This window comes from Symphalangus syndactylus, chromosome 19 (assembly GCF_028878055.3).
Source record: "Symphalangus syndactylus isolate Jambi chromosome 19, NHGRI_mSymSyn1-v2.1_pri, whole genome shotgun sequence".
NCBI classification, from domain to species: Eukaryota; Metazoa; Chordata; class Mammalia; order Primates; family Hylobatidae; genus Symphalangus; species Symphalangus syndactylus.
Genome location: NC_072434.2, coordinates 60,185,865 through 60,213,587, shown reverse-complemented (window position 1 = coordinate 60,213,587; position 27,723 = coordinate 60,185,865). Strand labels below are relative to the sequence as shown.

Here is a 27,723-nt window from a genome sequence, read left to right as displayed (position 1 = left end):
TCCACAGGACAACTTCCAGGTCAGACACCAGTAGCAAATGGAATGCTGTGCTGCTCACATTTCTGCGTGGCCAACTGCAAATTCAGGGGTTCCCAGGACCTCTCCTCAGATTGGTTAACTTTAGAAAGATTCACAGAACTCCAGAAAGCATTTTCCTTACTAAGGCTGGTCTATTATAAAGGATATAATTTAGGAACAGCCAAATGGAAGAGATGCATTTGGGTGTGCATAGAAGTAGGGGGTATGGAGCTTCTATGTTCCACAGCTTCCCCTGCCATACTACCCTCCCACCACCAGTATTCACCAGCCCAGAAGCTCTCTGAACTCCATCATTTAGGGGATTTTATGGAGCTTTCATTAAGTAGGACTGACGATTAAATAATTGGCCATTGGTGATTAAACTCAACCTCTGGCCATTCTTCCCTCCGCAGAGTCCTGGGAGTGAGGCTGAAAGTTCCAATCTGATAATCACATGGTTGCTTTCTCTGGCTATTAGCCCCCATCTTGAAGCTATCTAGCAGCCCACCAGTAGTCACCTCATTAGCATAAACTCAGACATGGTTGAAAGAGGCTGTTATGAATAACAGAAGACATTCCCATCACTCAGAAAATCCCAAGGTTTCTAGGAGCTCTGGGCCAAGAACCTGGGTCAAAGACCAAATATATTTTTGTATTATACCACATTTTTCACTGGTCTTCTGCTTCAGCTTTTGCCTTCTGAATGACAGCCAGCATCACATCATGCTTGTTTGTCTTTTGCTTAAATCTTTCAGTGGCTGCCTACTGAATTTAGAATGTTACCATGACCTATAGAGTCCTACACAATCTTGCTGCCTCTTATCTCGCTAACCTCACTTCTTTCTCCTGCTCCCCTTCCTCCAGTCCCCCAGGCACTGCCTCATCTGTATTCTTTGAACATGCCAAAATCTGTCCCACCCAGATCTTTGCATTGTTGTACCCTTTGCCTTGATTAATCTTTCTACTTTTCTTTACATAGCTGATTTATTTTCATCATTCAGGGTTCAGCTTAAATGTCACCTCCTCAGAGAGTTCTTTAATCAGCCTCTTTAGAACACCTCCCACTCCCTGCTCTGGCTCCATCATCTACTTTCTATTGTGAGTTTCTTTTGCTACATTTATTGCAATCATTCATGGTCTTGTTTTTAATGTACTGACTGATCATTGGTTTCTTCAACCCCAATATTTCTAGTCTTGCTGAATTCAAGAAGAAACAAACAAAAAATGGGGGTGGGGGGAGAAGGGAATGACTAAAATGAATCTTCCTAAAATAATACAACATATAAAATCTTGGCCATATTTTTACTCCTTTCTCACAAAAAAAAATCAACTAGCACTGTCTATGAGTTACAAGACTGCTGCCTAAATATTCACTTCACTTTCAATATTTTGACTCTTGTCTCTTCATTCTATTAGTCACCAAGGCCTGTTGATTCTTGTATCTAATTATTTCGACATTTTGTGGTTACTCCTGTCCTTCCACACCAACTCCAATCATCCCAGTCAATACATCCCTCCTTCCCTGGGTCACTGCAATGCCTCCTAACTGCTCTCTCAGACAAACTGTCAGTATTCGCTAATCCTCTTCCTGACAAATGTCACTTTTAAACTTTTACTTCACTTTTATTAAAAATCCATGTTCCATCTTATTATAGTAGATCCTCAAAAATGGGATTATTTTCAATGCATTCTTTCCATCTAAAGCAGTCAACATTATTTCCCACTACTTCTTTAAACAATTCTTCTTTAAACAATTCCTTTAAACAAGTCTTCTTTAAACAATTCCTTTAAACAAGTCTACTCTAACACTTACCTTTCTATCACCAAAACAAATCCAGCTCACTCCTCTTTTTGGATTTTTGCTTAGCCATGCCACAGACTGGGAGGTTTTTTCCCCTTCCTCAGTCTAAATCAAAACATTTTCTTCAAGGCACAGTTCAAATCCAACTTCCCCACTTAAGCCTTTCCTTTCAGTTGCAGCCTATGTGTTCTTCCCTTTTTCTCAATTCTCATAGCACTGAAACCCCTGCTCTGTGTTACATTTGATTATCCAAGACTTATTTTTGTTATTCTTCCGTCATTTCATATGTGGAAATGTTGTCTCCCAAATGAGATTGCAAGCAGGGACTACATCCTTACTTCCTTTGTACTCCTGTACACAGATCCAGGAGGAGCTTCTTACGTTGACTTACTGATTAAAATGATTCTGAGGATGAATCCCGTCAACTCCCAGCAGCCATTCTAGATAACTGGCAATAGCCAAACAGACCACACTGCCTTTTACCTCTGGTCTTTTCCACATGAGCTCCTGATGCCTGCAAGCCTCCCTTTCCAACTTTCTTCACCCAGCAAATTCCTAGTTCTATCCAGTCCACTGAGACAATGCCTACTAAGGAAAAGGAAGCATCCCTCGACTCTTTCTCACTCACCTACCTACCCAATATCTATGTAAAGTGTTGCACCAATATGTTCCCATTAAATGCTCTTAACTCACAACTCTTGGCACACTGTATTGTAAATGTGTATTTACTCACACTTCTCCCTGACTGATCTATGTACAACTTAAAGTCAAGGAATTTATTTTTTATCTTTACAGCAACAGAGTGATAGTGTTTTATTATTTGTTGAATTAATAAATAAACAAACTGGCAATGAAATCTGTTGAAAGGGCTAATAATTTAGCCTCACAGGTATCAATATAGTGTTCTGTAATTTCCAATAAGTCATAGTTCAGACCATATAAAATGCCTATTTGTTTTTAGTTTCAAAAATAATTATTGTGCACCCAATATGTATCAGGCATTTGGAGATACAGACAAGATCCAAATAATTAAAAATCCCTAACTTCATAGAGCTTGCATTTTACTATAAAAAATCAGCAAGGGACTATGGCTTTTGCTCTGACTGAGTTGGAAACCACAGCAGAGTTCTCAACAGAAGGTTTCTGCAATGCTGCTGGCATGCGATCATGCTGCTTTGGACAAAAATGGTGGCAATTTGTATGTGGAGCAGTGGTTAAAGTATGAATCTAATTTAAAGGCAAAGCCAACAGGACTGGTATATGGAATGGAAGTGGCATATGAGAGAAAAGGAATGGTCAAGAATGGATTTCAGTCTGTGCAACTATGGAATAGAATTTGTGAAGAATTTGGAAGGGTATAACTTTGGAAAGGATGTTTAGATATATGAAGAGAATTCTAAAATTTGGTCCTAAATTTTAATATTTTATTTTGTATAACTTCCCTTGGGCATATTTCCAAGGAATAGTAAGGATCATGTTTGCTTCTTAGAAAAACTGACGAAATTGAACACAAAATCCTTGGACAACTGTGGCCAACTCAGTTCCGTGAAGCACTGCCTGTACCAGGAACCCTATAAAAGCCACTGCAATTTATTTTCCAAAACCCTCCCAACTTCTAATGTCATTTTAAAATGTCTTATGCAATGCAGCTATTCCTAAAGGTCATAATTTCTATGATTGCTAAAAATCACTTTAAAGTTCACACAATTATTATCATTAGCAATATTATTAATTATACTTTGAATTTTGTGGAATAATGACTTTAATGTCAAATGCACACTAAGGAAAGAGGCCAAATTTTTCCCTTGCCCAAGACCACCATAACCTAGGCCAAGATTAGAGGACGTGGTGTTGACCTCAAGAGCAAAAGACCATGCAGTAAAAAGTCCTCATATGGGTCACTCAGAATGACTTAATCCACTGAAGACTAAAGCCTGAGATAGAACAGTAGGAGATCTGGGCTGTCAGGCAGCTACCTAAAGGGCCTAAATGATCAGCTACTGTGCTTAATGGCTATAATTTGGAGTAAGGCTGGTAATAATGGTTTATTTTTTTTCATGTGTTGAAGTGTATGTCTGCCTAACTTACTGTATTTGGGGATTCAAAAAATGAGACTGTTTATAAACACACAGGGCAACAGTAAGTCTGTATAATGACTGAGTCTCCTGTAAAATAATTTAGTGGTGATCGTGATGAGTTATAACTTAGACTTTCGAATTTTCATTGGCAGAAACAAACCATTCTCACTCAGTCTGTAAGCTTTTTTTCTTCTAGACTCTAAGTAGTTTACACAATAAATAGTTATTTCCATAGTAGAAATGGCCAAGATGTCTAAGCCCCAAACTTAACCTGTTATTATGGTTAGAAATCAAGGTTGCCATTCTTCCAGATTTTCACAGCCACACAACTTTTGACCTAGCTGATGGAAATGTAAGAGTAAACATAGTTTCTTGACCTCTTAAAAAAGGCAAAAAATCAGCATGCTAAAGTATGTATTTTGCTGGCATGTGATCCAGCACAAAGAGGCACTATAGTGGACTCATAATGATAGAACAGTACAAATACCTGTAAAAGGAAAACTTTTAAGTCAGAGTTCATCCATAAATTTTCCATGTTCTCCTATTTAGTACTTTGATATAATCTACTGATATGAAAATGTTATATATGTCATAATTTATGAATGACATCAAAAAAATAAGATTGAAACTTTTAGGATTTCAATTTATCCCATAATCTGAAATTAGTCCCATGAGATGAAAATTTCTTCACAAAGGTATGTGGAAAGAAAGAACTCCCTTTTTTACATATATTTTCTCACGCCTGAAATTCCTTCATAACTATGATGAGTCCATTTCCTTCTCTTTCTTAAAAAATATGCTTTAAATGCATCTCTTTCCATGAGCAAGGCAGCTATTACCCTTCCCAAGTCTCACAGAATGACAAACATGGCTTTCTTTTTTTCAAATGTTATTATATATATATATATATATATATATATATAAAATACATATATATATATTATACTTCAAGTTCTAGGGTACATGTGCACAATGTGCAGGTTTGTTACATATGTATACATGTGCCATGTTGGTGTGCTGCACCCATTCACTCGTCATTTATATTAGGTATATCTCCTAATGCTATCCCTCCCCCCTCCCTCCACCCCACAACGGGCCCTGGTGTGTGATGTTCCCCTTCCTGTGTCCAAGTGTTCTCACTGACAAACATAGCTTTCACTGTAGGGTCTGTGTTTAGGTTTCCTGAATAGCTTTTGGGCACTGAACGACAAACTAGCAGAGAGAGGACATCTACATGTACCCATTCTGCCGCTTTACAAGATGCCAAACATATGTGTGGGTGAGTTGAAAAAAGAGACCACTTTCCATTATGCAACCCTTTCAACATTATAACAAACAATGCGATTAAAAGGTAAAACATCAGGGGCCTAAACTTTCATACTTTTCATAATCCTCACATTTCAGTGTTAAATTTTTATATATGTGCTACTGGCAAAATATAATGTATAAAAAAACAAGCCCTGAAGTAATCATCATAAATGACCATATAACAGGCACAATCTGTTAAAATGTAGAGTTGAAATTTACAAATTCAAAAAGGTGATATCACGTAAGAACTTCCATGAAAAGAATGTCAAAATTGTATTCAAAACCTTTTCTGCTACACAAAAAGTATCAAAAATTCAGGAAAATTAAAAACTAATTTTCTAAAGAAATAATCATTTTAAGCTGTTTCTTGACATTACTACCATTAGTCAAATGACTGACTGCATTGCTCCTGTTTCACATGTATTTTAAAGTCAACTCAGTATTCTAAAATAACAACTAATTCATTTCCATTATTCCTTTGTTTAAATCTTTAAATGCCCTTTTCAAAATCAATTTACTATAATCTAGTTTTTCTACCTTAAGTAGATCATTTTGCCCAACTATACAAAAAATTCAAACAAATGGATTTTAGCTCACAAACGGTATCAAAACAAAAAACAAAAATAAGTTGTCTCCTACCTATGGTTGTAATAACAGTGCCAGCAAAGAAGAAGGAACTTCCCAAATCCCAGTGACTGATTTGATTGGAGGTGTTTCCTAAAGGTATAATCCCTGCATTTATTGCTGCCACTATTTGCTGCAAGTTTAAAAAGAAATTTATCAGTACACATGAATCACACAGAGGCATCAAACAGCATATATTCCACCCCAGAAATGACTTATTTGACAAAGAGAATCAACTGTAACGTTTTGCTTTTCCATTTAAAATGTATAATATAGCTTAAAACTTTATACTGAAGAATTTAATAACAGTTAAGTTATAAGAAACTGACATGTGATATCAAGTGAATTGATTGGCATGAAGGTTGTAATATTGTACCAACAGGCATTCATATTGTCATCCATTAACATATTTAATGACTTATTGGAATTAACAACTAAATATATCAATGTTCTCCAGTAAGCACCACAGCGTAAAAATAGCAGGTTGCAAACTATAGTTACAATAATATATAACAGCTTCATCAAAAAGAAAGTATTTTCAAAGTGCTGTTCATTTCAAATGTTAAATATATGATCCAAGTCTGGGTTGGCTATAACTGTACCAAGCCTATATCAAAAAGAGCTAGCAAAACAACTTAAGATGAAAAGGCAACAGGACTTCACTTTCAAGCTTAAGGCAGTCCATTAGATCTAGACTCTTAGAATTTCTACAGATTTTAATAAATTCTATGACGAGAATCACCAAAACTCTGTAGATGACAATCTGTCAGCAATATTACATAGAGACCACTAAGATCTATTGCTGAGAGTGTTGAGTAGCACTAAGAGAAAGACAGAAAGATGACATTATATCCCTTCTTCAATCATCACATGTTGGGAGGTGGGGGTTGGAGGAGGAGAAGCACAAAAGATAAGACAATATGTTAGGAGAAAATGTATAGTAGAAGAGAGACAGATTACCGGGGATGATGTTTCGGTTGGAAATATAGCTTTAGAGATCTTTACTACTTAATTTTCAAATTATAGATTGGAAGAAACATCATTTGATAAGGAGATTAAAGGCCAAGAGAAGAAAAGTGGTTGGTTTAAGGTTACATAGTTTGCTGGCAAATGGACAATAAGTACACTATGAAAATGGGGTATTATTCAAGGAAGTCACAGGCACATGAAAAAGAACAGGTAACCCATAGCTGAAATGTAATATAAAATCTCATTTCAGAACTGACTGTTATGAAATATGTCTGATTTGTCTTAATCTATGAATTAAAATATCAATAGTTCTGTGTAAAATTAATTAAATTGCATTGATTTTATTTACTTTAACAGTGACATATGATCTCTGTAAAAAAAAATAGGAAAATACAAAAAGGCATAAAGAAGATAATAAAAAGTATCCATAATTCCAGAATCCAGAGATAACCACTTTTAATGTATTACAATATCTACCCCTGGTAGTTTTATATCCTCTTTTACATATTTGTATTCTCTACTCTTAGTTAATACTATTCCACATGCAGGTTTTTTTTTTGTCATTACTATATTTATTTAATCATTGCCCAATATGTAGATATATATGTTGTTCTAAAATTTGAATTAATATAAAATGTGCTGTTGTGAACAAATTTATGTATAAATATTTTCCTATTTCTGAACATTTCCCCAGGAGAGATTGCTAGGAATAAAACTGTCACATTAAAGATTATGAATGTTTTTGGTGGGGCGCGGTGGCTCACGCCTGTAATCCCAGCAGCACTTTGGAAGGCCAAGGCGGGCGGATCACGAGGTCAGGAGATCGAGACCATCCTGGCTAACATAGTGAAACCCCGTCTCTACTAAAAATACAAAAAATTAGCCGGGCGTGGTGGCAGGTGCCTGCAGTCCCAGCTACTCGGGAGGCGGAGGCAGGAGAATGGTGTGAACCCAGAGACGGAGCTTGCAGTGAGCTGAGATTGTGCCACTGCACTCCAGCCTGGGTGACAGAGTGAGACTCCATTTCAAAAAAAAAAAAAAAAATTATGAATGTTTTAAAGCATTTGATGTGTAGTAGCAAATAGCTATCTCACAAGGTTGTTTCAATTTACAACTGCCCCCCAACAATTTACAAATGCTTAGCAATATTTCTAATATTAATGACATTTATCTTTAATGAAGTGATAAAATATAGTTCCATTTGTATAACCCTTATCATGAATAATACTGAACATGAATGATTCCATTATCTAATATTAAATGCACAGAAGTATATACATATACACACATACGCACAACACACAGTGAAGCTTGAGATAGCTAATTCTATTCATCTGACTCTGTGTTGTAACTATAGTATCAGATAAGGCAGGTCTCCCTTCATTATCTTTCTTTTAAATGTTTTTGTAGTTATTGCTCTCTTATTCCTGTATAAACTTTAGAATTTAAATCTTATAAAAACTTTTATTTTCGTAGATTTAACATATTTCCATTGAAATATGTTAAATACTTCACATACGTTAAATGTTTGGAAATAGATGAAATCTATAAATTAAAAAGTAAACACTATTATAATACTCAAACTTCATACCATCTTGTATTGAGTTCCCTATACTACACTGATTATATATACCATATAGATCTATAAGGTTATTCCCAAATGTTTCACTTTTTTCCACTTTGAATTATAATTGGTTATTGCTGTTGTATACATAAATATATATTGCTAATCCTCTGCACCAGCAATTCTCAAAATTTTTATCTTAAAATAGTTTACAGTCTCAAAAATTAATGAAGATATGAAAGATCTTCTGTTTGTGTCAGTTATAACTATTCACATTTCCTGTATTGGTTTGAATTTCTGATTTTTTAAATGTTCATGTAAAAATATCAAGAAAGCCCGTATGTGTTAACCTAAGTGATCTATTTTTACAATAAATTATTATGTCTTCTAAAACAAATACATAGTGAGAAGAGAAGCAGTTTCACAATTTTATAAATCTCTTTTAATACCTGGCTTAATAGAAAACAGGTGTATTTTAATATGTTTCTGCCTTCAATCTGTTGGAATAGCACATCAGATAGCCGCTGGCAGACTTCATTGTAAACTCAAAAAGTGAGACACATTATTACGTATTTTTCATATTGAAGAGACAAAAACATCTTAGTACTATAGAGAAAATGTCTTTGGCAAAGTGTGGCGGCTCCTGCCTTTAATTCCAGCACTTTGGGAGACTGAGGCAGGTGAATTACTTGAGCTCTGGAGTTGGAGACCAGCCTTGGCAATACAGTGAAACCCCATCTCTACAAGAAATACAAAAAATTAGCTGGGCCTGGTGACATAATCCCAGCTACTAGGGAGGCTGAGGTGGGAGAATCGCTTGAGCCTGGGAGGTCAAGGGGACACTGAGCTGTGATCATGCCACAGCTCTCCAGCCTGGGTGACAGAGCAAAACCCTGTCTCAAAAAATAAATAAATAAAATAACTTGGATCTTAACAAATCTCTGAGGGGGTCTTGAGGACCACATTTAGAAAACAAGTATTCTGTAGTGAACTTGTTATTTTTGTTTGTTTGTTTGATTTCGGTTTTTACCTGGAAAACCAAAGTAAACAATACTTAAAAATAATGGCATTTTATCTCCACATCTTTCAATAGCTATGTATTGTTGATTTTCATCTCTTATTGGACTAAACAGTCTTTCCAGAGCTAAGTTAAATAAGAATAATGACAGCAGATTCTTCATTTTTGTCACATAAAGTCATCAATGGTTTAAGTGTTTAATCACTAAATATATTGGCTGTCGGCAAGAAAATGGCATTTAATTAAACAAAATATGACAACAAGCAAACAAAAAAAGACATAAAGCTTTAAAAAATTAAAAAATAACTTAGCAAAAAATTAAGATAGCAATAAACATATAGGGGATGGAACAGAGGTAATAAGTGAAGAAATATAAAATGGTTCAATTTTAGCATAAATCAAATAAAGTTATTGGTTCATATACTCTAATCTAGTGAACTCATAGGATATGTAGCTTAAAAATATATATCAAGGCTTCATAAATCTGAAAGAGATGCTTGTGATAATCATGCTGTTATCTACTTACTCTGGAGGGAATGGCTTCACAGTTAATAAACATGGAAATGCCACAGATTCACGTGCACACAAACAATTAGGCACAGGCACAAGGTCATCTAGGTTTGTAACTCTCAGGAAGAACTAAATGTTTCCAGTAAAAATCAGGGAAGGGGAATTTAGACAGATTATACTTGCATCAAAAGTATATTTTTAGATTTTACGTACATTTCTTCAACACATTCATTTATTCAAAAATATTTAGCAGTCGTATATGGTACTAGGTGATGGAGAAGCAACAGAAAAGAAGAAACATACATGGTGCTGTAGATGAGAAAGATAAGGTAGGTCTTCAGACTCCGCCCCCATTAATTAAAATTATTTTATTGACTACAGCAATTGATTTAATATAGCCTTCATAACCAGCACTATGATTTTTAGCTTATTCTATTTCTCATCAATAATGAATTACAACATCACCCAGACACTTGGATAAAGTCCACAAATTATTTAAATTCAAAAGAAGCAAATGCAGACCTATAATCAGAAACAGTAGTGTCTGGCAACATGTGGGTTGTAAATAATTATCACAGAGCTGTAATTCTTGAAACAGAGGTTTGAGATAGAGCTGAGGGTATGTCAAATCACTATGAGAATGAGTCTACCATGAGGTCTTTTCTCTAGAATATTCTTGTAAGTCTATTTTGTATTTTTGTATGAGGTGTCTTGGTCAACATCCACAGGAAACTGGATGTCCTTTCCCACTCACTGACGTAGAGCTAAGAATCTCTGAAATTTCAACATCAGTTCAGGTCATCAGAGTACTTTTCCAATGCCTTCATGAGAACTGTTTCTGGGCGCGTCACATTATGTGGCTAAAGCAACATAATCACCGAATAGATAATAAAATTTCACTTTTTCATTAAAAGCAACATTTCTATACAATCAAGTCCTGTTGACAACTTATGAATAAGTTGAATGGTTTAGGTTAAGATAAGTGAAGATGGAATCCTAAGTATTTCACCCTAATACATGATTACCTGAAGTGCTGATTAATAAGAAAGGGCTTCCAAACTTAAAACTTGCCATAGAAACAGTAAAAGATAATCTTGATTGGATTCACATTTAATTTTGCTCCTCAGTTTATAGACAAGCATGGGATGTACACTGAGGAAAATTAGTTGAATACATGGTTCCACTTAAGAGTGCAGCATTAAACTTAAGAAATAGAGCTCTAGGAGGCTTATACTCATACACATGATGAAGATAATTATGGAAAATCTTGATTTCCATGACAATGGCAGCTTTAGAATCAAAGTTCACAAAGTTCCGCTGTGAATTTGTGGATTCTTGAATTGTAAATGCTGATGTCTCAATGCCATCTGGCATTCTGGAGCTTTATTCACTTTAACACCAAACAATGATAAAACACACTTATTTGTAAGTATATGGGACTACTACAGACTTGGCACTCAAGGAAGTGACTGACAATCATGAAAATGTTTCTGTCGGTCCAACTCCCAGAAACAGCTTTTTGTGTGCTATAAAGTACTAGAATGGCCATGTTTTCATTAAAGAAAAAGATACAGGGAATTTAGCAATTTTGGAAAAGCCTGAAGAATGTATTGCTTTCAGAGCAGGCTATATTGTGGATCTTAAAATACAAATGGCACAAGAAGTTCTGATTTTACTTATTTTTTCCTATTCTGAGATGTTTATGTTCATCAAAACAGTACAGAATGTTTTGAACAAATTCCCCCTCTGTTATCATCAGGATTTCATTAAAAAATGCTGTCACACCTATCATCCTAAAAGTAGAATCACATTAATAATTTGAACACTTTTAAGTGATAAAAAAATTCTGAACTGCAGGTACAAGGGGTTAACACCTAATTAGTTTATACCAATGATGTATGTATAACTGGTTCGATGCCAATTTATTTTATTTGGATATTTAAGATTGTTTCCACTTTTTCTCCATTTTTAAAAAAGACATAATTTCCAATAAATTGTACAATGGCCAAATCCACTTATAATTATACTGACGTATATACAATTACGCAGCTCCTCAAACAGTAACAAGTATTGTCTTGCCAAATTTTTGGTAGTTGCAATTATAGATGTTTATTTGCTACCATTTCTTTGTGGGGGAAACCAGTTTCCACCCTGAGAAGAAACTAGTCTTTAGAGAAGGAATCCAATCACACATCCTCAACACTGCATGTGACCACTTCAACCCATGTAAGCAAGATTATTTTAAAAAACTTGAAGAATGTGGGATGAGGAAAGTAAAATAATAAATGATGTTCTCATTGCCAAAAGACTTTGTGGGAAGGTAATAGTAGGTATCATTACGATTTATGGTTGCAGCACAAAAATAATCATCACCCATCAATAATACACAGTCATGTGTGAGTATTGTTGCCAAAGGCTACAGGATCCTCATGCATCTCATTCTTAACCTCTGGCTATGTGTCAACACTATGATTACCTTATTCCAGATGATGTGAGCTGTTTTGAATGGTTCTGCTATTAAAACCAGAGAGTATCTCAACATAGCCCTTACTCTTACAGGCTCAGAATTTCACAGACTGCACTGGTGGAGCCTAGGCAACCTTGACTGGCATGTTTGAAACAATGAGGAACCACACTGGATTATCCATTTTCTAAGTATTTTTAAAATTTACTGGACATATATATCTGGAATGTTATTTATGGACATCATTTACACAAGACACTCCTCCTCTACCGTCAGTAACATGTGGCAGTCTCAATGATTGGGCTGCTTCTTGGGCCATTTTACATATCAAATTAGGTTCCACTAAGGGGCAGCAGGATACTAGACCCATCTTCTTTACCTCTTTGTCCTTTCATGATATTCTGGAAACTAAAGTATGTCATTGGGTTCCTTGCATAAAATAATATTCCTGTTGAGTGCCACTAGGACCCTTAATAACCGAACAAGGTAGCAAACAAGTTCTTGAAAACCACACTACACTAGCATATTGCTCTTCAAGAATATTCCATTAGCAGTTCTCAGTTAATGCTAACACTAGGCTGAAGCATATAAAATTGCCAATATTTGAGCATTTGGTGCATGCAAAATGGCAATTAAATATGAGCATGCAAAAGAATAGTACTTGTGTTTTGATGCACAGTGTGTAATAACATACTAAATTTCACTGCAGTGTGATATTTATTACTGCAGAATTAAGGCTAATTTCCATGAACAGGAAGAACATTGTTACTAACAAATCAATCGATAAGGCTCTCATTATAGTTCTACAGTGAAGGATACATACTTATTAAAGGAAAACCCTTTATTGCGTAGAATGTTATTCTGAGAGAACATAGACTGATTGCTGAATCCTTATTGGAAATTCAAGTTGTATTCCATTTTTGCATACATCTGAGAAATCCAGAGATTTAATGTTTAATATTTAAGATAATTAAATTTTATAGAAGTTAATTCATATATCCGTGATTTGATATCAAATTTTGTGACTCATTACATGAAACTAGTTTTTCAGAAATTCTGTAGTTATATGGACACGGTACTTGTTTTATTTTTTTCCAGGAAAAAAAGAGGCATCTGCCTAAATATAAAATGCAGAAATCACAGTTACATTCCACAATTAAATGAAATGTTATAGAGTATTGACAAATATTAGATTTTCAAAACCTAGCATCGATAATCTTTTTCCTTTATAAAAATATATTTCTGATTTTATGTGGAGAAAAAAGATGGAGTAGTACTTTGCATATTTTATACAAAACATAGGTGTTTAAATCATACTATATTTAGAGACTGATAAGCATATTTTCAAGGTTCCCCCCCAGCATATTTTGTAAGGAAGATTTTTGTAAGAAACAATATGCCATAATGTTTTTAATCCATTGCTTTCGTTGGAAAAATTATGAGTCAAAATATATTCATTTCATGAAGATTTTTTAAAAACAAAATTTAATTCTTATTACTTAAAAGGGATATTATTTTCTACAGAAGGCAGTTTCTGCACACCAGACTTTAAGGAAGCACATCTAAAAGTAAATATCTTGCTTACCTTCTCATATATTTCCTTCCATTTGGGGATTATGCAATTGAGTGTCAAAGCTATTTTTAAACAGACTAATGAAGTGTACAGCTTTTTTCTTGCTCTTTTGAAAGTGTAAATTTATTTTCTGTTAGTAGAAACAAAAGCTTAAAATCCAAAGCAGGGAACAACAGATTTGAGAGCAGATATCATTGAAGGGCCAGAAACCATGAAGCATACTGCTGGGTATTTGGGTTGTCTTTCCTGGTCATATCCATTTAGGGAGATTTTTTTAATCATAAAAGTAATGTACATATTATTGGACATTTGGAAAAATAATACTAAAGAAAAAAAACCAGTCACGGTTCCTAAAACAGTATTTTGCAACATGCATATATTCACGCTTTAATAGTTGTAATAATAAATCTGCTGAAAACTCTTTTCATATAACATAAGCATACTCCAAGGCATTTTGTAGTCTTCAGAGCTATCATTTTTAAAGATTGCAATATCTCATTGAGTAGCTACATTTAATATAGTTTACATAACTATTCCTCTATTACTGAGTAAACCTGTCTAATGTCTAAGGGCAAGTAACCATTAGCTGACTTGTTACAGAGAAGATTTATGTATCAGTCAAGGGCTGAACTTGAAACACTGAAATTCTTTTTTCTTTGAGCCTCAGTGAAATGAGCACAGTGGTGTATAGAAAAAAAAAAAAAAAAGCATGATGAAGACCCTGTGCAACTCTAAAGGAGCCAGACTACATATGTGAAGCAAGCACACTGAAGCGGCATTTCCCTGGTGTGCATTTTTCCATGAGTCTTCCTAGATTCCATATTATTGTATGGAATAATATCTTATGGGACTATTAATCTTTGTCTTTCTGGCCACCTTCTACCCCATCTCAGCATGAGTGGAAGAAAGAGATTAATATTTTTTTTTTTTTAAAAAAAGGAAAGCATGAAAAGAGAAGGAGGTAGAAGAAGAAGTCAGAAAGAAATCAAAAGGCAAGGAGAGAGGAAAAAGATCAAGGTTGTTTAGTTAGTAAGGAAGACACAGTTCTAGGAGAGTAAGATATTTATCTAGACAGTTCCTTTAAAAGAGGTTGTCCTTAAAATAGGATTTGAGTAGGCAGGAGACTGAGATCAGGGAGACAGTACCTGAAACAATATTTTTGTACCACGTTGCCCAAGGCACACTACACTAACCAACATTTATTTACACACTATTTTTCTAAGGCCTGAATTTCTAAACTGATGAGAAGAAAAAGGCTAAAATGTGAAAAAGGATGTTTTTTTCTGTCAATTACACACATCCATAGGGTTCCTAAATTTGGAAAACCTGTTGTTTTTTTCCAATATAATGTCACTAATCTCTATTCATTTGATTTCCCAGTGCACTTAAGCCTATAGTTCCATAATGGATACAAGTTTAAACAAAAAGAAAGTGTTTTATACCTATATAAAGGTAATCACAGGCAGGGGAAATAGTTATGAAAATTATTCAAGTTTCCACAGAAAGGCAATATTTTTATGTAAGTTTTAAAAACAAATGGATTTTCTCCCATCCTTCCAGAATCATAGTGAGAATTGAAATTAAAAAATCATAGTAACTAAAATATCATAGTGATGATTGAAAATCTCAAGCTTTGTACACACACACACACACACACACACATACACCTGACAAAGTAACCAGTTAACACAATTTATATTTGAATAAATCAAACTTCCTACAACCCAAATTAGTCATGAGTAAAGGCACTATACTAAGACATTCCAATAATATCCTGATAGACAGATCCTGTTTCAGGCCCCATAAAATGTGTATTTCTCACTTTGAGTGAGTTGACTCATTGCCATTAATAACCTACAAGAAATTTCTGTGCTTTTAGGCTCCAGGTAAAACTTCTTAATATACTGCAGAGGAAGTTTATTAATGACTTGCTAACATTATGCAGAGAAAAGGAAGTCTTGCAAAACTGTTTAATATGTTTATATTTCTTGGCTCAATGTCACAAAATCAAGACAGCAAAAATAATATATAACTTCCCAAAACACAGTGATTCATACTGATTCTGTCTTAGCTTCTTAGCTTTTTCCAAGTTTCCTTCGCCTTTCTCAATTACACACCCATACACTCACCAGTTATAGCAAATACTGAATTGGTTGAACTCCATTTTGTTTGAGAAACAAGAACCTGATAGAATTTCTTGCCCTTTTTTGAGCCAACTGATAGAATTTCTTGCCCTTTTTTGAGCCAACTGGAATAATGGAGCTACCCTTTGACACCTGTCCAGTAGTTATTACACAAAAATGCAATTAAACCTTTCCCTCAGGCACCTCTTTTGCTGGCATGAGAGTGTCACACAACAACCATCAGCGCTGAAAACGAACTTGGCACCTTTCCTCATGTTTTCTACATTAGTCACTCACTTATGCTGTATTGTTCGTCTTCATTCACAACTAGGATACTAATCTCAACAATGCTTCAGAGTGCAGCACCCTATGAAAGGGAAGATGCTTCAAAATTCTCATAATAAGCATGAGGCTGGTGGGTCTTCTCTCCACTTCATCTGTCTCCTAACTCCCACAGTCCAAGAATATGTTTATGTTGGTGAAACACGCAGAAAACTTTTAAACCAAGCAGGGAAAGAGAAGAGTAAAAAGTCACAAAAAAGCGACATGCAGTCTCTCGAGGATTCAGAAGAGGCATGGAGGGGAAAGGTTATGAGCATTAGAAGATGACTAAATACACTTGAACCTCACTCACACTTTCATTTTTAATCACTTGCTGTATATCTGTTGGGGCTGTACATCTGTTGGGATTACATGCCTGTAGTCCCAGCATTTTGGGAGGCCGAGTTGCACAGATCACTTGAGGTCAGGAGTTCAAGACCAGCCTGGTCAACATGGAAAAACCCCATCTTTACTAAAAATACAAAAGTTATCCAGGTGTGGTGGTGCACACCTGTAATTCCAGCTAATAAGGAGGCTAAGGCATAAGAATCACTTGAACCTGGGAGGAGGAGGTTGCAGTGAGCCGAGATCGTGCCATTGCACTCCAGCCTGGCAACAGAACAAGACTCTGTCTCAAAAAAATAAAAATAAATAATATCTGTTGGGTGTCCTCTAGACAGCTACTTCTCTTTAAGCTAACTATTTGAAACAGCAGTGCAAGACCTGAGGGGCTTCACCAGAACCTTGTGAGCATTATGCATATAGTGTTACTTAAGAGGAATCAGATACATACTTATCTTTCACAAAAGCTGAGGCAGAAAGAGGCTAAGTGGGTCACTTGGTCAAAATAAGTAAAATATGCCAAAAGAATAATAAAATAACTTGGCAAGCCAGGTTCAGGTCTTGGGGTTATATTAATAATTCAGTTGTATTACTGCTTTGGTTGCCTCACCTTGGATATAGCTATCATTTACAATATTATTTCTATGAGGAAATACTGAAAGTTCTAAGCAAAAAAAATACATTTATAAATGAATTTTTTAAAGAACTCATAAATTTGAACGTTGGTGAACATTTTATTTTAGCCACGTATATGATGCATTCTAAATAGTCATCAGGTCTTGTCTTATATGTTTACGTCACATATGGCCTATGTGTCCAGTATAATGCTAACTACTCAAGAATCATTTGTAGCATATTCTATGCTTACTGATTTTTGAGTAGACATAAAATCACTGTCATGAACTGTCAGAATACAGTACAGTCATCAACTGTTAAGTGACATGTGACTACACTGTATTCTGTCAGTTTGTGATAGTGAGAAATGTGATACTGAGAAAGGTGTTGTTAGGCAATTTCATCATTTTGTGAACATCATAGAGAGTACTTCCACAAACCTAGATGCGATAGCCTACTGCACACCTAGGCTATATGGTATAGCCTATTGCTCCTAATGAACCTGTACAGCATTTTTCTGTACTGAGTACTTAAGGCAACTGTAAGACGATGGTAAGTATTTGTGTATCTAAGCATATGGAAACATATGATAGATACAGTAAAAATAGGGTATAAAAGTAAAAAATGGTACACTTACATGAATGGAGCTTGCAGAACAGGAGATTGTTCTGGGTGAGCCAGTTGAGTGAGTCGTGAGTGAATGTGAAGGCCTAGGACATCATTGTACACTTAGGGTACACTGAATCTATTTTTAAAATAAAACTAACTTTCTTCAATAATAAATTAGCCTTAGCTAATTGTAAATTTTTCACTTTATAAACTTTTTAATTTTTTGACTCTTGTACTAGCACTAAGCTTAAAACAAAAACACATTGTACAGCTGTATAAAAATATTTTTTCTTTATATCTTTATTCCATAATCTTTTTTTAACTATTTAATTTTTTAACTTTTTAAGCACTTTTAAAAAAAACTAAGACACGAACAAATCAGCCTAGGCCTGCACAAGGTCAGGATTGTCGATACTACCATCTTCCACCTTAATCATGTCTCACTGGGTTTCTCCCAGGGGAGGGAAAGAGAAGACTGGCTGAAACAAATGTCCAACAAGCAGACTTTCCAAAAGGCTTCTTGAGGGACTGGTGCCTGTCTTGTCCAACTAACAGCATTAACAGGACCTAACATGCTCTAGAAGTCTGGGAGCCACTGAGAACAAAGAAGAGCTGAGCAGCATGTGGTAGCTCCAGAGAGAGCAAGAGATTACAAGCCCCTGAAAAAGAAGAGTAAATCCCTGTACTTGGTAACTTACATGCACGAGTCCAGAGAACGCACAACTATAAAAAAGATTTGAGGCCCACAGAATCTCTAGGCAGGCTGATTAGAGCTGATTGGTGATTAGGTATTTACCCACATGAATCGAGTCCTTAGAGATTTACAGAGGTGACTCTTTATTTCACATGCATAGATCCAATCATAAAAGTTACAAGGCACATAAAGAAACAGGGAAACATGGCCCAATTAAAGAACAAACTAAATCTCCGCATACTGATCCTAAAGTAACAGAGGCATATGAATTATCTCATAAAGATTCAAAATAACCATCATAAAGATGTTCAACAAGCTCAGAACAATAATGTATGAACAAAATAAGAATGTCAACAAGAGACATAAAATATAAACAAGAACCCAACAGAAATTTTGGAGCTGAAGAATACAATAATTTAGTGGAAAAATTTACTAGAGTAGTTCAACAGCAGACTTGATCAAGCACAAGAAAAAAAACAGTGAACTTCAACAAACATCATTTGATAGTATACAGTTAAAATAGCAAAAGGAAAAAATAATTTAAAAGAGCAAAGAAAGCCTAGTGACAGAGGATACGCCATCAAATGAATGAATATATGCAACAAATAATAGTCATATATAACACCCCACAGTTAACATTATACTCAATGGTGAAAAACTGAAGCTTTTCTTTTAAGATCAGGAACAAGACAAGGAGGCCCACTCTCACCATTTCTATTCCAATAGTACTGGAAATCCTAGGTAGAGCAACTTGGCAAGAAAAAGAAATAAAACATATCCAAATCAGAAAAGAAGACACGAAATTACCTCTGCTCTCAGATTACATGAAAAGACATGCAGAAAACCTAAGTGCTTATTACTAAGTGAAGGAAGCCAATCTTACCAAGCTACATGCTGTATAATTCCAACTATATGACATTCTGAAAAAGCAAAATTATGGGGACAGTAACAAGACTGGGGTTGTCAGGATTTAAGGGGTTAGGCAGAGCATAGAGTATTTTTAGGGCAGTGCAACTACTCTTTAGGCTATTGTAATAATGGACACATGACATTGTATGTTTGTCCAAACCCATAGACTCTACAACACCGAGACTGAACCTTAATGTAAGCAATTAGGTGATAATGATGACAATGATGTGATAGTGATGTGTCAATGTAAGTTCATGAATTGTAACAAATGTGTAACTCTGATGAAGGATGTTGATAATGGAGAAAGCTATGCATGTGTGGGGGCAGGGAATATATGGGAAATCACTGCACTTTGTGTTCAATTTTGCCATGAACCTAAAAGTGCTTTAAAAATGGTATATTAAATTTTTAAAAAATGTTTGGGATTAGAAAATGTGAAAAAATCTAAAACAAAACAAAAATAAATGTCAAAACCATGTGATGCTGTCATAAAGACAGGCATATGGACCAATGGATCAGAATCAAGAGTCCAGAAATAAAGCTATGCATATATAATCAAATGATCTTCAACAAGGGTGTCAAGATTACATAATGAGGAAAGGACAGTCTTTTCAATAAATAGTTTTGAGAAAATTTGATATACACATCAAAAAGAGGGAAACTGGACCCTAAGCTTACACTATACATAAAAATCAACTCAAGATGAGTTTAAGACTTAAACATAAGACCTAAAATTATAAAACTACTAGAAGAAAACACAGTGAAAACTCTTCAAGACATTGATCTAGGCAAAAATGTTATGGCTAAGACCTCAAAAGCACAGGCAACAAAAACAAAAATAGACAAATGGGACTATATTAAACTAAAAAGCTTCTGCACAGCAAAAGAAATAATCAACAAAGTGAAAAAGAAACCTGTTGAATGAGAGAAAATATTTACAAACTATTCATCCAACAAGGGACTCATATCCAGAAGGTGCAAGAAACTCAACCCAACAAACACTAAATAATCCCATTAAAAATAGGCAAAAGACATAAATAGACATTTCTCAAAAGAGGACATACAAATGGCCATCAGGTATACAAAAAATGCTCAACGTCACTACTCATCAGAGAAATGAGAATTAAAACCACAATGAGATATCATCTTACAGAGTTAGAATGGCTATTATTAAAAAGATAAAAAATAACAGATGTTGGCAAGAATATAGCAAAAAGGGAACTTGTGCACACTGCTGGTGGAAATGTAAATCAGTACAGCCACTATAAAAAGCAGGATAGAGATTCTCAAAATGCTGAATAGAACTACCATACAATCTAGTCCAGCATTGGGTATTTACTCAAAAGAAAAGAAATCAATATATCAAAGGGACATATTGTACTGTACTCCCATGTTTATTGCAGCACAATTTCCAACAGCAAAAATATGGAATCAACCTAAGTGCCCAACAATAGATGAATAAAAAAGAGGTGTGACACACACACATGCACACACACACACACACACACACGAATAATACTCAACAATGAAAAAGAATTAAATCATGTCACTTGTAGCAACATGGATAGAACTGGAGATTATTACATTAATTAAGATAAGCCAGGTACAGAAATACAAACCTCACATGTTCTCATTCTTACATGAGAGCTAAAAGAAGTAAATCCCATGGAGGTAGAGAGTGGAAAGAAAAACACTAGAGACTAGGAAGGGTGTGTGGGCCGGAGAGGGGTGGGGAATTAAGAGAGGTTGGTTAATGGGTACAATCAAATATGTAGGCAGAAAAAATAAGTTCTAATGTTTGATAGCAGAGTAGGATGACTGTGGTTAACTTAATATATATTTTAGAATAGCTGGTCGAGAGAACTTAAAATATACCCAACACACAAAAATGATAGACACTTGGGTGACAGATATCCTAAATACCCTGACTTGATCATTACACATTCTATGCATGCAACAAAATTTCACATGTACTCCATAACTATGTACAAATATAATGTATCAAAAAATTAATTAAGAGAATGAACTATATATATGCATATATATGAATGAACTATATATATATGCATATATATATTCATTCACTTTTACATTTCAAAAAACTAAATGGCAATAGCAAACTATTTTCATTTTTTTCCACTTTATGCCTTTTACATAACATTATATCCTGAAGTTCACTCCATGTTAGTATATGAAGATATTTCTTCATCTCTCCCTCCCTCTCCCCAACCCCTCACACATACACATCCACACCCACCCACCCATCCCACCCCACACAGATGAATACTACTGTTTTATTTGTATACTATAATTTTAACAACCAGTCCTCCGTTAGTGACTGTTTGAGCTGTCTTCTGTCTTTTGGTATTAAAAATAGCCCTGCTTAATAAACCCTTTACCAAAAAAAAAAAAAATGACTTCAGCATAAGGCCTGAAACTATAAAACTTCTAGAAGAAAACACAGGGGAAAAGCTTCATAACATTGGCCTTGGCAATGATTTCTTGGATATGACCCCAAAAGCCTAAGCAACAAAAGCAAAAATAGATAAATAGGACTATGTCAAACAAAAAAGCATCTGGGAAACCAAGGAACAATCGGCAGAATGAAAAGGTAACCTATAAAATATGAAAAGCTATTTGGAAACCATATACAATTGTCTCTCAGTATCCATGAGGGATTGGTTTCAGGACCTCATCACCCCATGGATACCAAAATCGGTGGATGCTCAAGTCCCTTATAAAAAATGATATGGTATTTGCGTATAACCTACATACATCCATTAAATCATCTCTAGATTACTTAAAACAGGGGTCCCCAGTCCCCAATCCACAGACCCGTACCAGTCCATGGCCTATTAAGAACCAGGCTGCACAGTAGGAGGTGAGCGGCCGCCAGGGAGCTTTACCGCCTGAGCTCTGCCTCCTGTCAGATCAGTCCTGGCATTAGATTCTCACAGGAGCTCAAACCCTATTGTAAAGTGTGCATGCAAGGGATCTATAATAGGCTGTGTGCTCCTTGTGAGAATCTAATGCCTGATGATCTGAGGTGGAATTGTTTCCTCCTAAAACCACCCTCCCCTGACCCCCATTGGTCTGTGGAAAAATTGTCTTCCATGAAACTGGTTCCTGGTGCCAAAAAGGTTGAGGACTGCTGCCTTACAACACGTAATGCACCATAAATGGTGTGTAAATGGTAGTTATACTGTGCTGTTTTTATTTGCATTATTTTTATTACTGTACTATTGTTTTTCAAATATTTTTCATCTGTGGTTTGTTGAAATCCCTGGATGCCGAACCCATGGATACAGAAGGTTAACTATACCTGATAAGAGATTAATACCCAAAATATACATAGAACATACATGACTCAATAGAAAAAAAAAAAACAAATAACTTGATTTTTTAAATGGGCTAAGGACTTGCATAGACATTACTCCAAAGAAGACATGCAAAAGAACAACAGGTATATGAAAAGATGCTCAATATCACTAATTATCACAAAAACACAAATCGATGAGATACTACTTCACATATACCCCTTAGGATGGCATCATCAAAACAACAGAAAGTAACAAATATTGGCAAGAATGTGGAGAAATTCGAACACTTGTGCACTGTTGGCTGGAAGGTAAATGGTGCAGCAGCTGTGGAAAATAGTAGGGAAGTTCCTCAAAAAATTAAAACTAGAACTACCATATAATCCTGCAATCCTATTTCAGGGTATTTATTTACAATAGTCATACAAAAAAATAAAATACCTAGGAATACGTCTAACCAAGAAGATGAAAGGTCTCTACAAGGAGAACTACACAACACTGCTGAAAAATATCATAGATGACATAAACAAATGGAAAAGTGTTCCATGCTCATAGATTGAAATAATATCATTAAAATGGCCATACCACCCAAAGCGATCTATAAATTCAACATTATTCCTATCAAATTAAAAACATCATTTTCACAGAATTAGACAAAACTACTGTAAAATTCATATGGAACCAAAAGGAGCCCAAATAGCCAAGGCAATCCTAAGAAAATTAGAAAAAAAATCTAGAGGCATTACATTATTTGACTTCAAACTATACTATAAGGCTACAGTAACCAAAACAGCATGGTACTGGTACAAAAACAGACACATAGACCAATGGAACAGAATAGAGAGCCCAGAAATAAAGTGACACATCTACAACCATCTTATCTTCAACAAAGTCAACAGAAATAAACAGTAAGGAAAGAACTCCCTATTAAATAAATGGTGCTAAGATAGCTAGCTAGCCATATGCAGATGAATGAAACTGGACCCCTACCTATCACCATATGCAAAAATTAACAGGATGGATTAAAATGTTAAAAGTAAAGCCTCAAACTATAAAAACCCTTGAAGAAAACCTAGGAAATACTCTTTTCAACATCAATCTTGGCAAAGAATTTGTGGCTAAGTCCTCAAAGGCAATTGCATCAAAAACAAAAATTGACAAGCATGCCATAATTAAACTAAAGAGCTTCTGCCCAGGAAAAGAAACTATCAACAGAGTACACAGACAATCTACACAACTGGAGAAAATATTCTCAAACCATGCATCCAACAAACTCTGGACCTAATATCCAGAATTCATAAGGAACTTAAATCAAGAAAAAAAAAAACAAATATCCCTATTAAAAGTTATGCAAAGGACAGGAGCAGACACTTTTCAAAAGAAGACATACAAGGAACCAACAAACATACAAAAAATGCTCAACATCACTAATCATCAGAAAGATGTAAAATCAAAACTACAATGAGATACCATCTCACACCAGTCAGATGGTTATTATCAAAAAGTCAAAAAAATGGCAGACGTTGGCAGGACTGTAGAGGAAAATGTACCTTGTTGGTGGAAATGTAAATTAGTTCAGTCACTGTGGAAAGCAGTTTGAAGATTTCTGAAAGAATTTTAAATAGAACTACCATTCAACCCTGCAATCTCATTATTAGGTATTTACCCAAAGGAAAATAATCATTCTACCAAAAAGACACATCCACCTATATGTTCATCACAGCACTATTCACAATAGCAAAGCCATGTAATTAATCTAGGTGCCTGTCAATAGTAGATTGAATAAGAAAAATGTGTTACATATACACCATGCAATACTATGCAGCCATAAAGAAGAACAAAATCATGTCCTTTGCAGCAGTGTAGACACAGCTTAACCACTATCCTCAGTAAACTAATGCAGAAACAGAGAACCAAATACCACATGTTCTCACTTATAAGTAGGAACTAAACATTGAATATGCACAGACATAAAGATGGGAACAACAGACACCGGGAACTACTAAAGCAGGGAAGAAGGAAGGGAGGAGGGCAGGGGTTAAAAAACTATTGGGTACTATGCTCAGTACCTGGGTGATGGGATCAATAATACCCCAAGCCTCAGCATCATGCAATATACCCTTGTAACAAATCTGCACATGTACTCCCTGCATCTAAAATAAAAGTTGAAATAAATAAATCAATAATAATTAAAAATAAAAGAATTGAAAACAGGACCTTCAAGAAATATGTGCATTTCCATGTTTATTGCAGCATTATTCACACTAGCCAAGAGGTGGAAATGTCCATCGATGGATGAATGAAGAAAGAAAATGGGGTATAGACATACAATGGAATATGATCCATCCCTAAATAGGAAGGAAACCCTGTTATATGCTACAACATGGATGAAACTTGACAATACCATGCTAAGTAAACCAATCACGTTAAGGACAAATACCGTATGTTGCCACTTATATGAGGTATCTCTAAAATGGCCAAACTCATAGAAGCAGAAAACACAGTGCTGGTTGCTAGTGGGTGGAGGAAGGGAAAAAGGGAGACTTGCTGTTCAGTGGGTATAGGGTTTCAGTCATGCAAGATGAAAAGTTCTACAGAGATCTGCTGTGCAGATAGTCAATGATGCTGATGTGCACATAGTCAACGATACTGTATTAGACATTTGTAAATTTGTTAACTGGGTAGAGCTCTTGTTATACGTTTTTTCCCACAACTAAAAAATTATTAAGTGCCTGATATAAGAGAACAGTTTAAAAAGATGGTACATCCATAAAAAGGCATACTACAAAGCCTCCAAAAAGGGTTCTACAAATCTATATTTAGAGATATGGATAGATGTTCATGATATATTACAAAATGAGATAATCAGGTTATGAAAGAATATGTAAGATGAAACACAATTTACCTAGAAAAAAATCCATAGCCCCTTACAATGCTAGGCATATTGTAGGAACTCAATAAATATTTGTTTAATTCATAAAATTTTCATTCATTTCCCATAAAAAATAATTTTTAAAATTCTAAGTTGTCTCACCTCTCTTTACTAATATGTTTTGTATTTATGATCCATTAATTTGTGAAGTCCTTTTTAAAAATCCATTTATAACCTCACTTGGGCATTTTGGTGATGAGATACTTCATAAAGACACCACCTGCTTTTATTTTCCCCAAGATTCAGGAGGATTTTTCCCTAGTTCTAAAATTCTGAGACGTTTCACTAATTCATTCAGCAATGCACAGGAGGCAGCAAGCAGGCACTAGCAAGAGAACAGATGATCAATGCAAAACAGTGAGTCACACCTGCAGGGAGTTTGGGGCAAACTGCTGCTGTGTAGGGCAAAGAAGAAGATACATGGATTACTGACTCAAAGAAATGAAAAGTGCTAGAATAGCTAGCTCTGATCCTAGAACGATGATGGTATTTATAAGAGAAAGAAAAAGTAAAAAGGGGACATTAGGAGGAGGAGAGTTTGAAAAACCAGAAGTCACAGACCCAGTGTTTGTTCTATTGCTAACCAGCAGTATGCTCTTAGGAAAATGAACAAATTGTTTATTTTCTTAGCTCTAAAATGACAGAGTTTGAATAGGCAATATCTATGGTAGATCCCAAGTTCCAAATTCCATGAGTTTATGCCTTTGAATGTTACATGCAATTAATTCAAAATATATTTTGATACAATTTTCTGAAAGATTCTTTCTTATAATTGCCTGCCTTTCAGATGTAGTCACCATTTTTTGCTGGTTCTTTGTATTTCCTTTTACACTCAAAAACACTCATCCCAGTTTGGCCTATATATAAGATTAGCCTATTTTTTTTTCTTCTTCAATAGAAAGGAATCTCAGTATGTTCCTATTAAGAAGGCTTATCTGAAGCAATTTAATCCTGCATCGGGGAAAACGATAGGGAGTAAAACAGACACACAGACACACAAGCTGTCTATGGATCAGGAAATAATATGATTGCGAGGTTTTGAATAATGAAGAATAAAGCAGGAGTTATTGTCCCGTCAAAAAATACTTATTTGCATAATAGCACAGTACAGCTGTCCAAGAAAAATGTGCCTCAGGAATGATATCATTATTATAAAATAACATCATTTACCATTTTAATTAAGCCAAATTATTTTAAATTACCCTCATGAAATAGATTTTTAGGCCTGCTTAAATCAAGAGCCAAATGTCATTGTCTGATAAAACATCTCCCAGAAATTAAAACTGATGTGAAGCTTTGGAACTCGTTAACCAGAGAGAAAATAAGAAGCCTATATTTATTAAGAATAAAATAATTATATAGTCATTTCTGGTAGCATGTAAGCTATAATATGCCCAGTAATATCAATCTTGTGGGAGATTTTTAATAAAAAATAAATTTTAGAGGTGAAATATACATCGTTTATCTTAAAACAGATGTTAGAATTTGTTTTGAGAAAACAGAAATAAAGAGCTCTACCACACAGAACCCATGCATAAGAATCATCTAGTATCATCTATGCTCATAAAAATTTATCTTGTTCTTGAGGAATCTTAGACACATTAAATTCAATACCTAGTACCAGCTTCAGAATCTTTAACCAGCCATCTCCTCTCTCCCTATATCGTCCCAGAGATACACATATTACCTGTCTCATCACCCTAAGTATCTCTTTCTGAAAAGTTCTCTCCTCTCCTACTATCCCAAACCCTGTGTGTTCCCTCTTGGTCCTCATTCTTGAAAATTCTTCACCAAACCAACCTTCATAAACATTTCTCCAATTAATCTATCTAAATGTATTTGATCTAATGCCTCTAACAGGCCACTGCATGACTGTCACATGTTTCTTACATGGGGATATGTCCTGAAAAATGCATCCTTAAGCAATTTCATCC

The 27,723-nt window shown here is 35.1% G+C and overlaps 1 protein-coding gene across 3 annotated transcripts in view; it reads right to left on the bottom strand.

Annotated features, from left to right (window-relative positions):
• KCNK2 (potassium two pore domain channel subfamily K member 2) overlaps positions 1-27,723 on the bottom strand; it is a 154,934-nt gene that overhangs the window by 106,351 nt on the left and 20,860 nt on the right. For all 3 annotated transcript variants that reach the window (XM_063613917.1, XM_055234598.2, XM_063613916.1), the window contains exon 3: positions 5,845-5,962. In XM_063613917.1, coding sequence (XP_063469987.1) covers positions 5,845-5,962 — 118 coding nt within the window. The remainder of the gene's footprint in view (positions 1-5,844; positions 5,963-27,723) is intronic.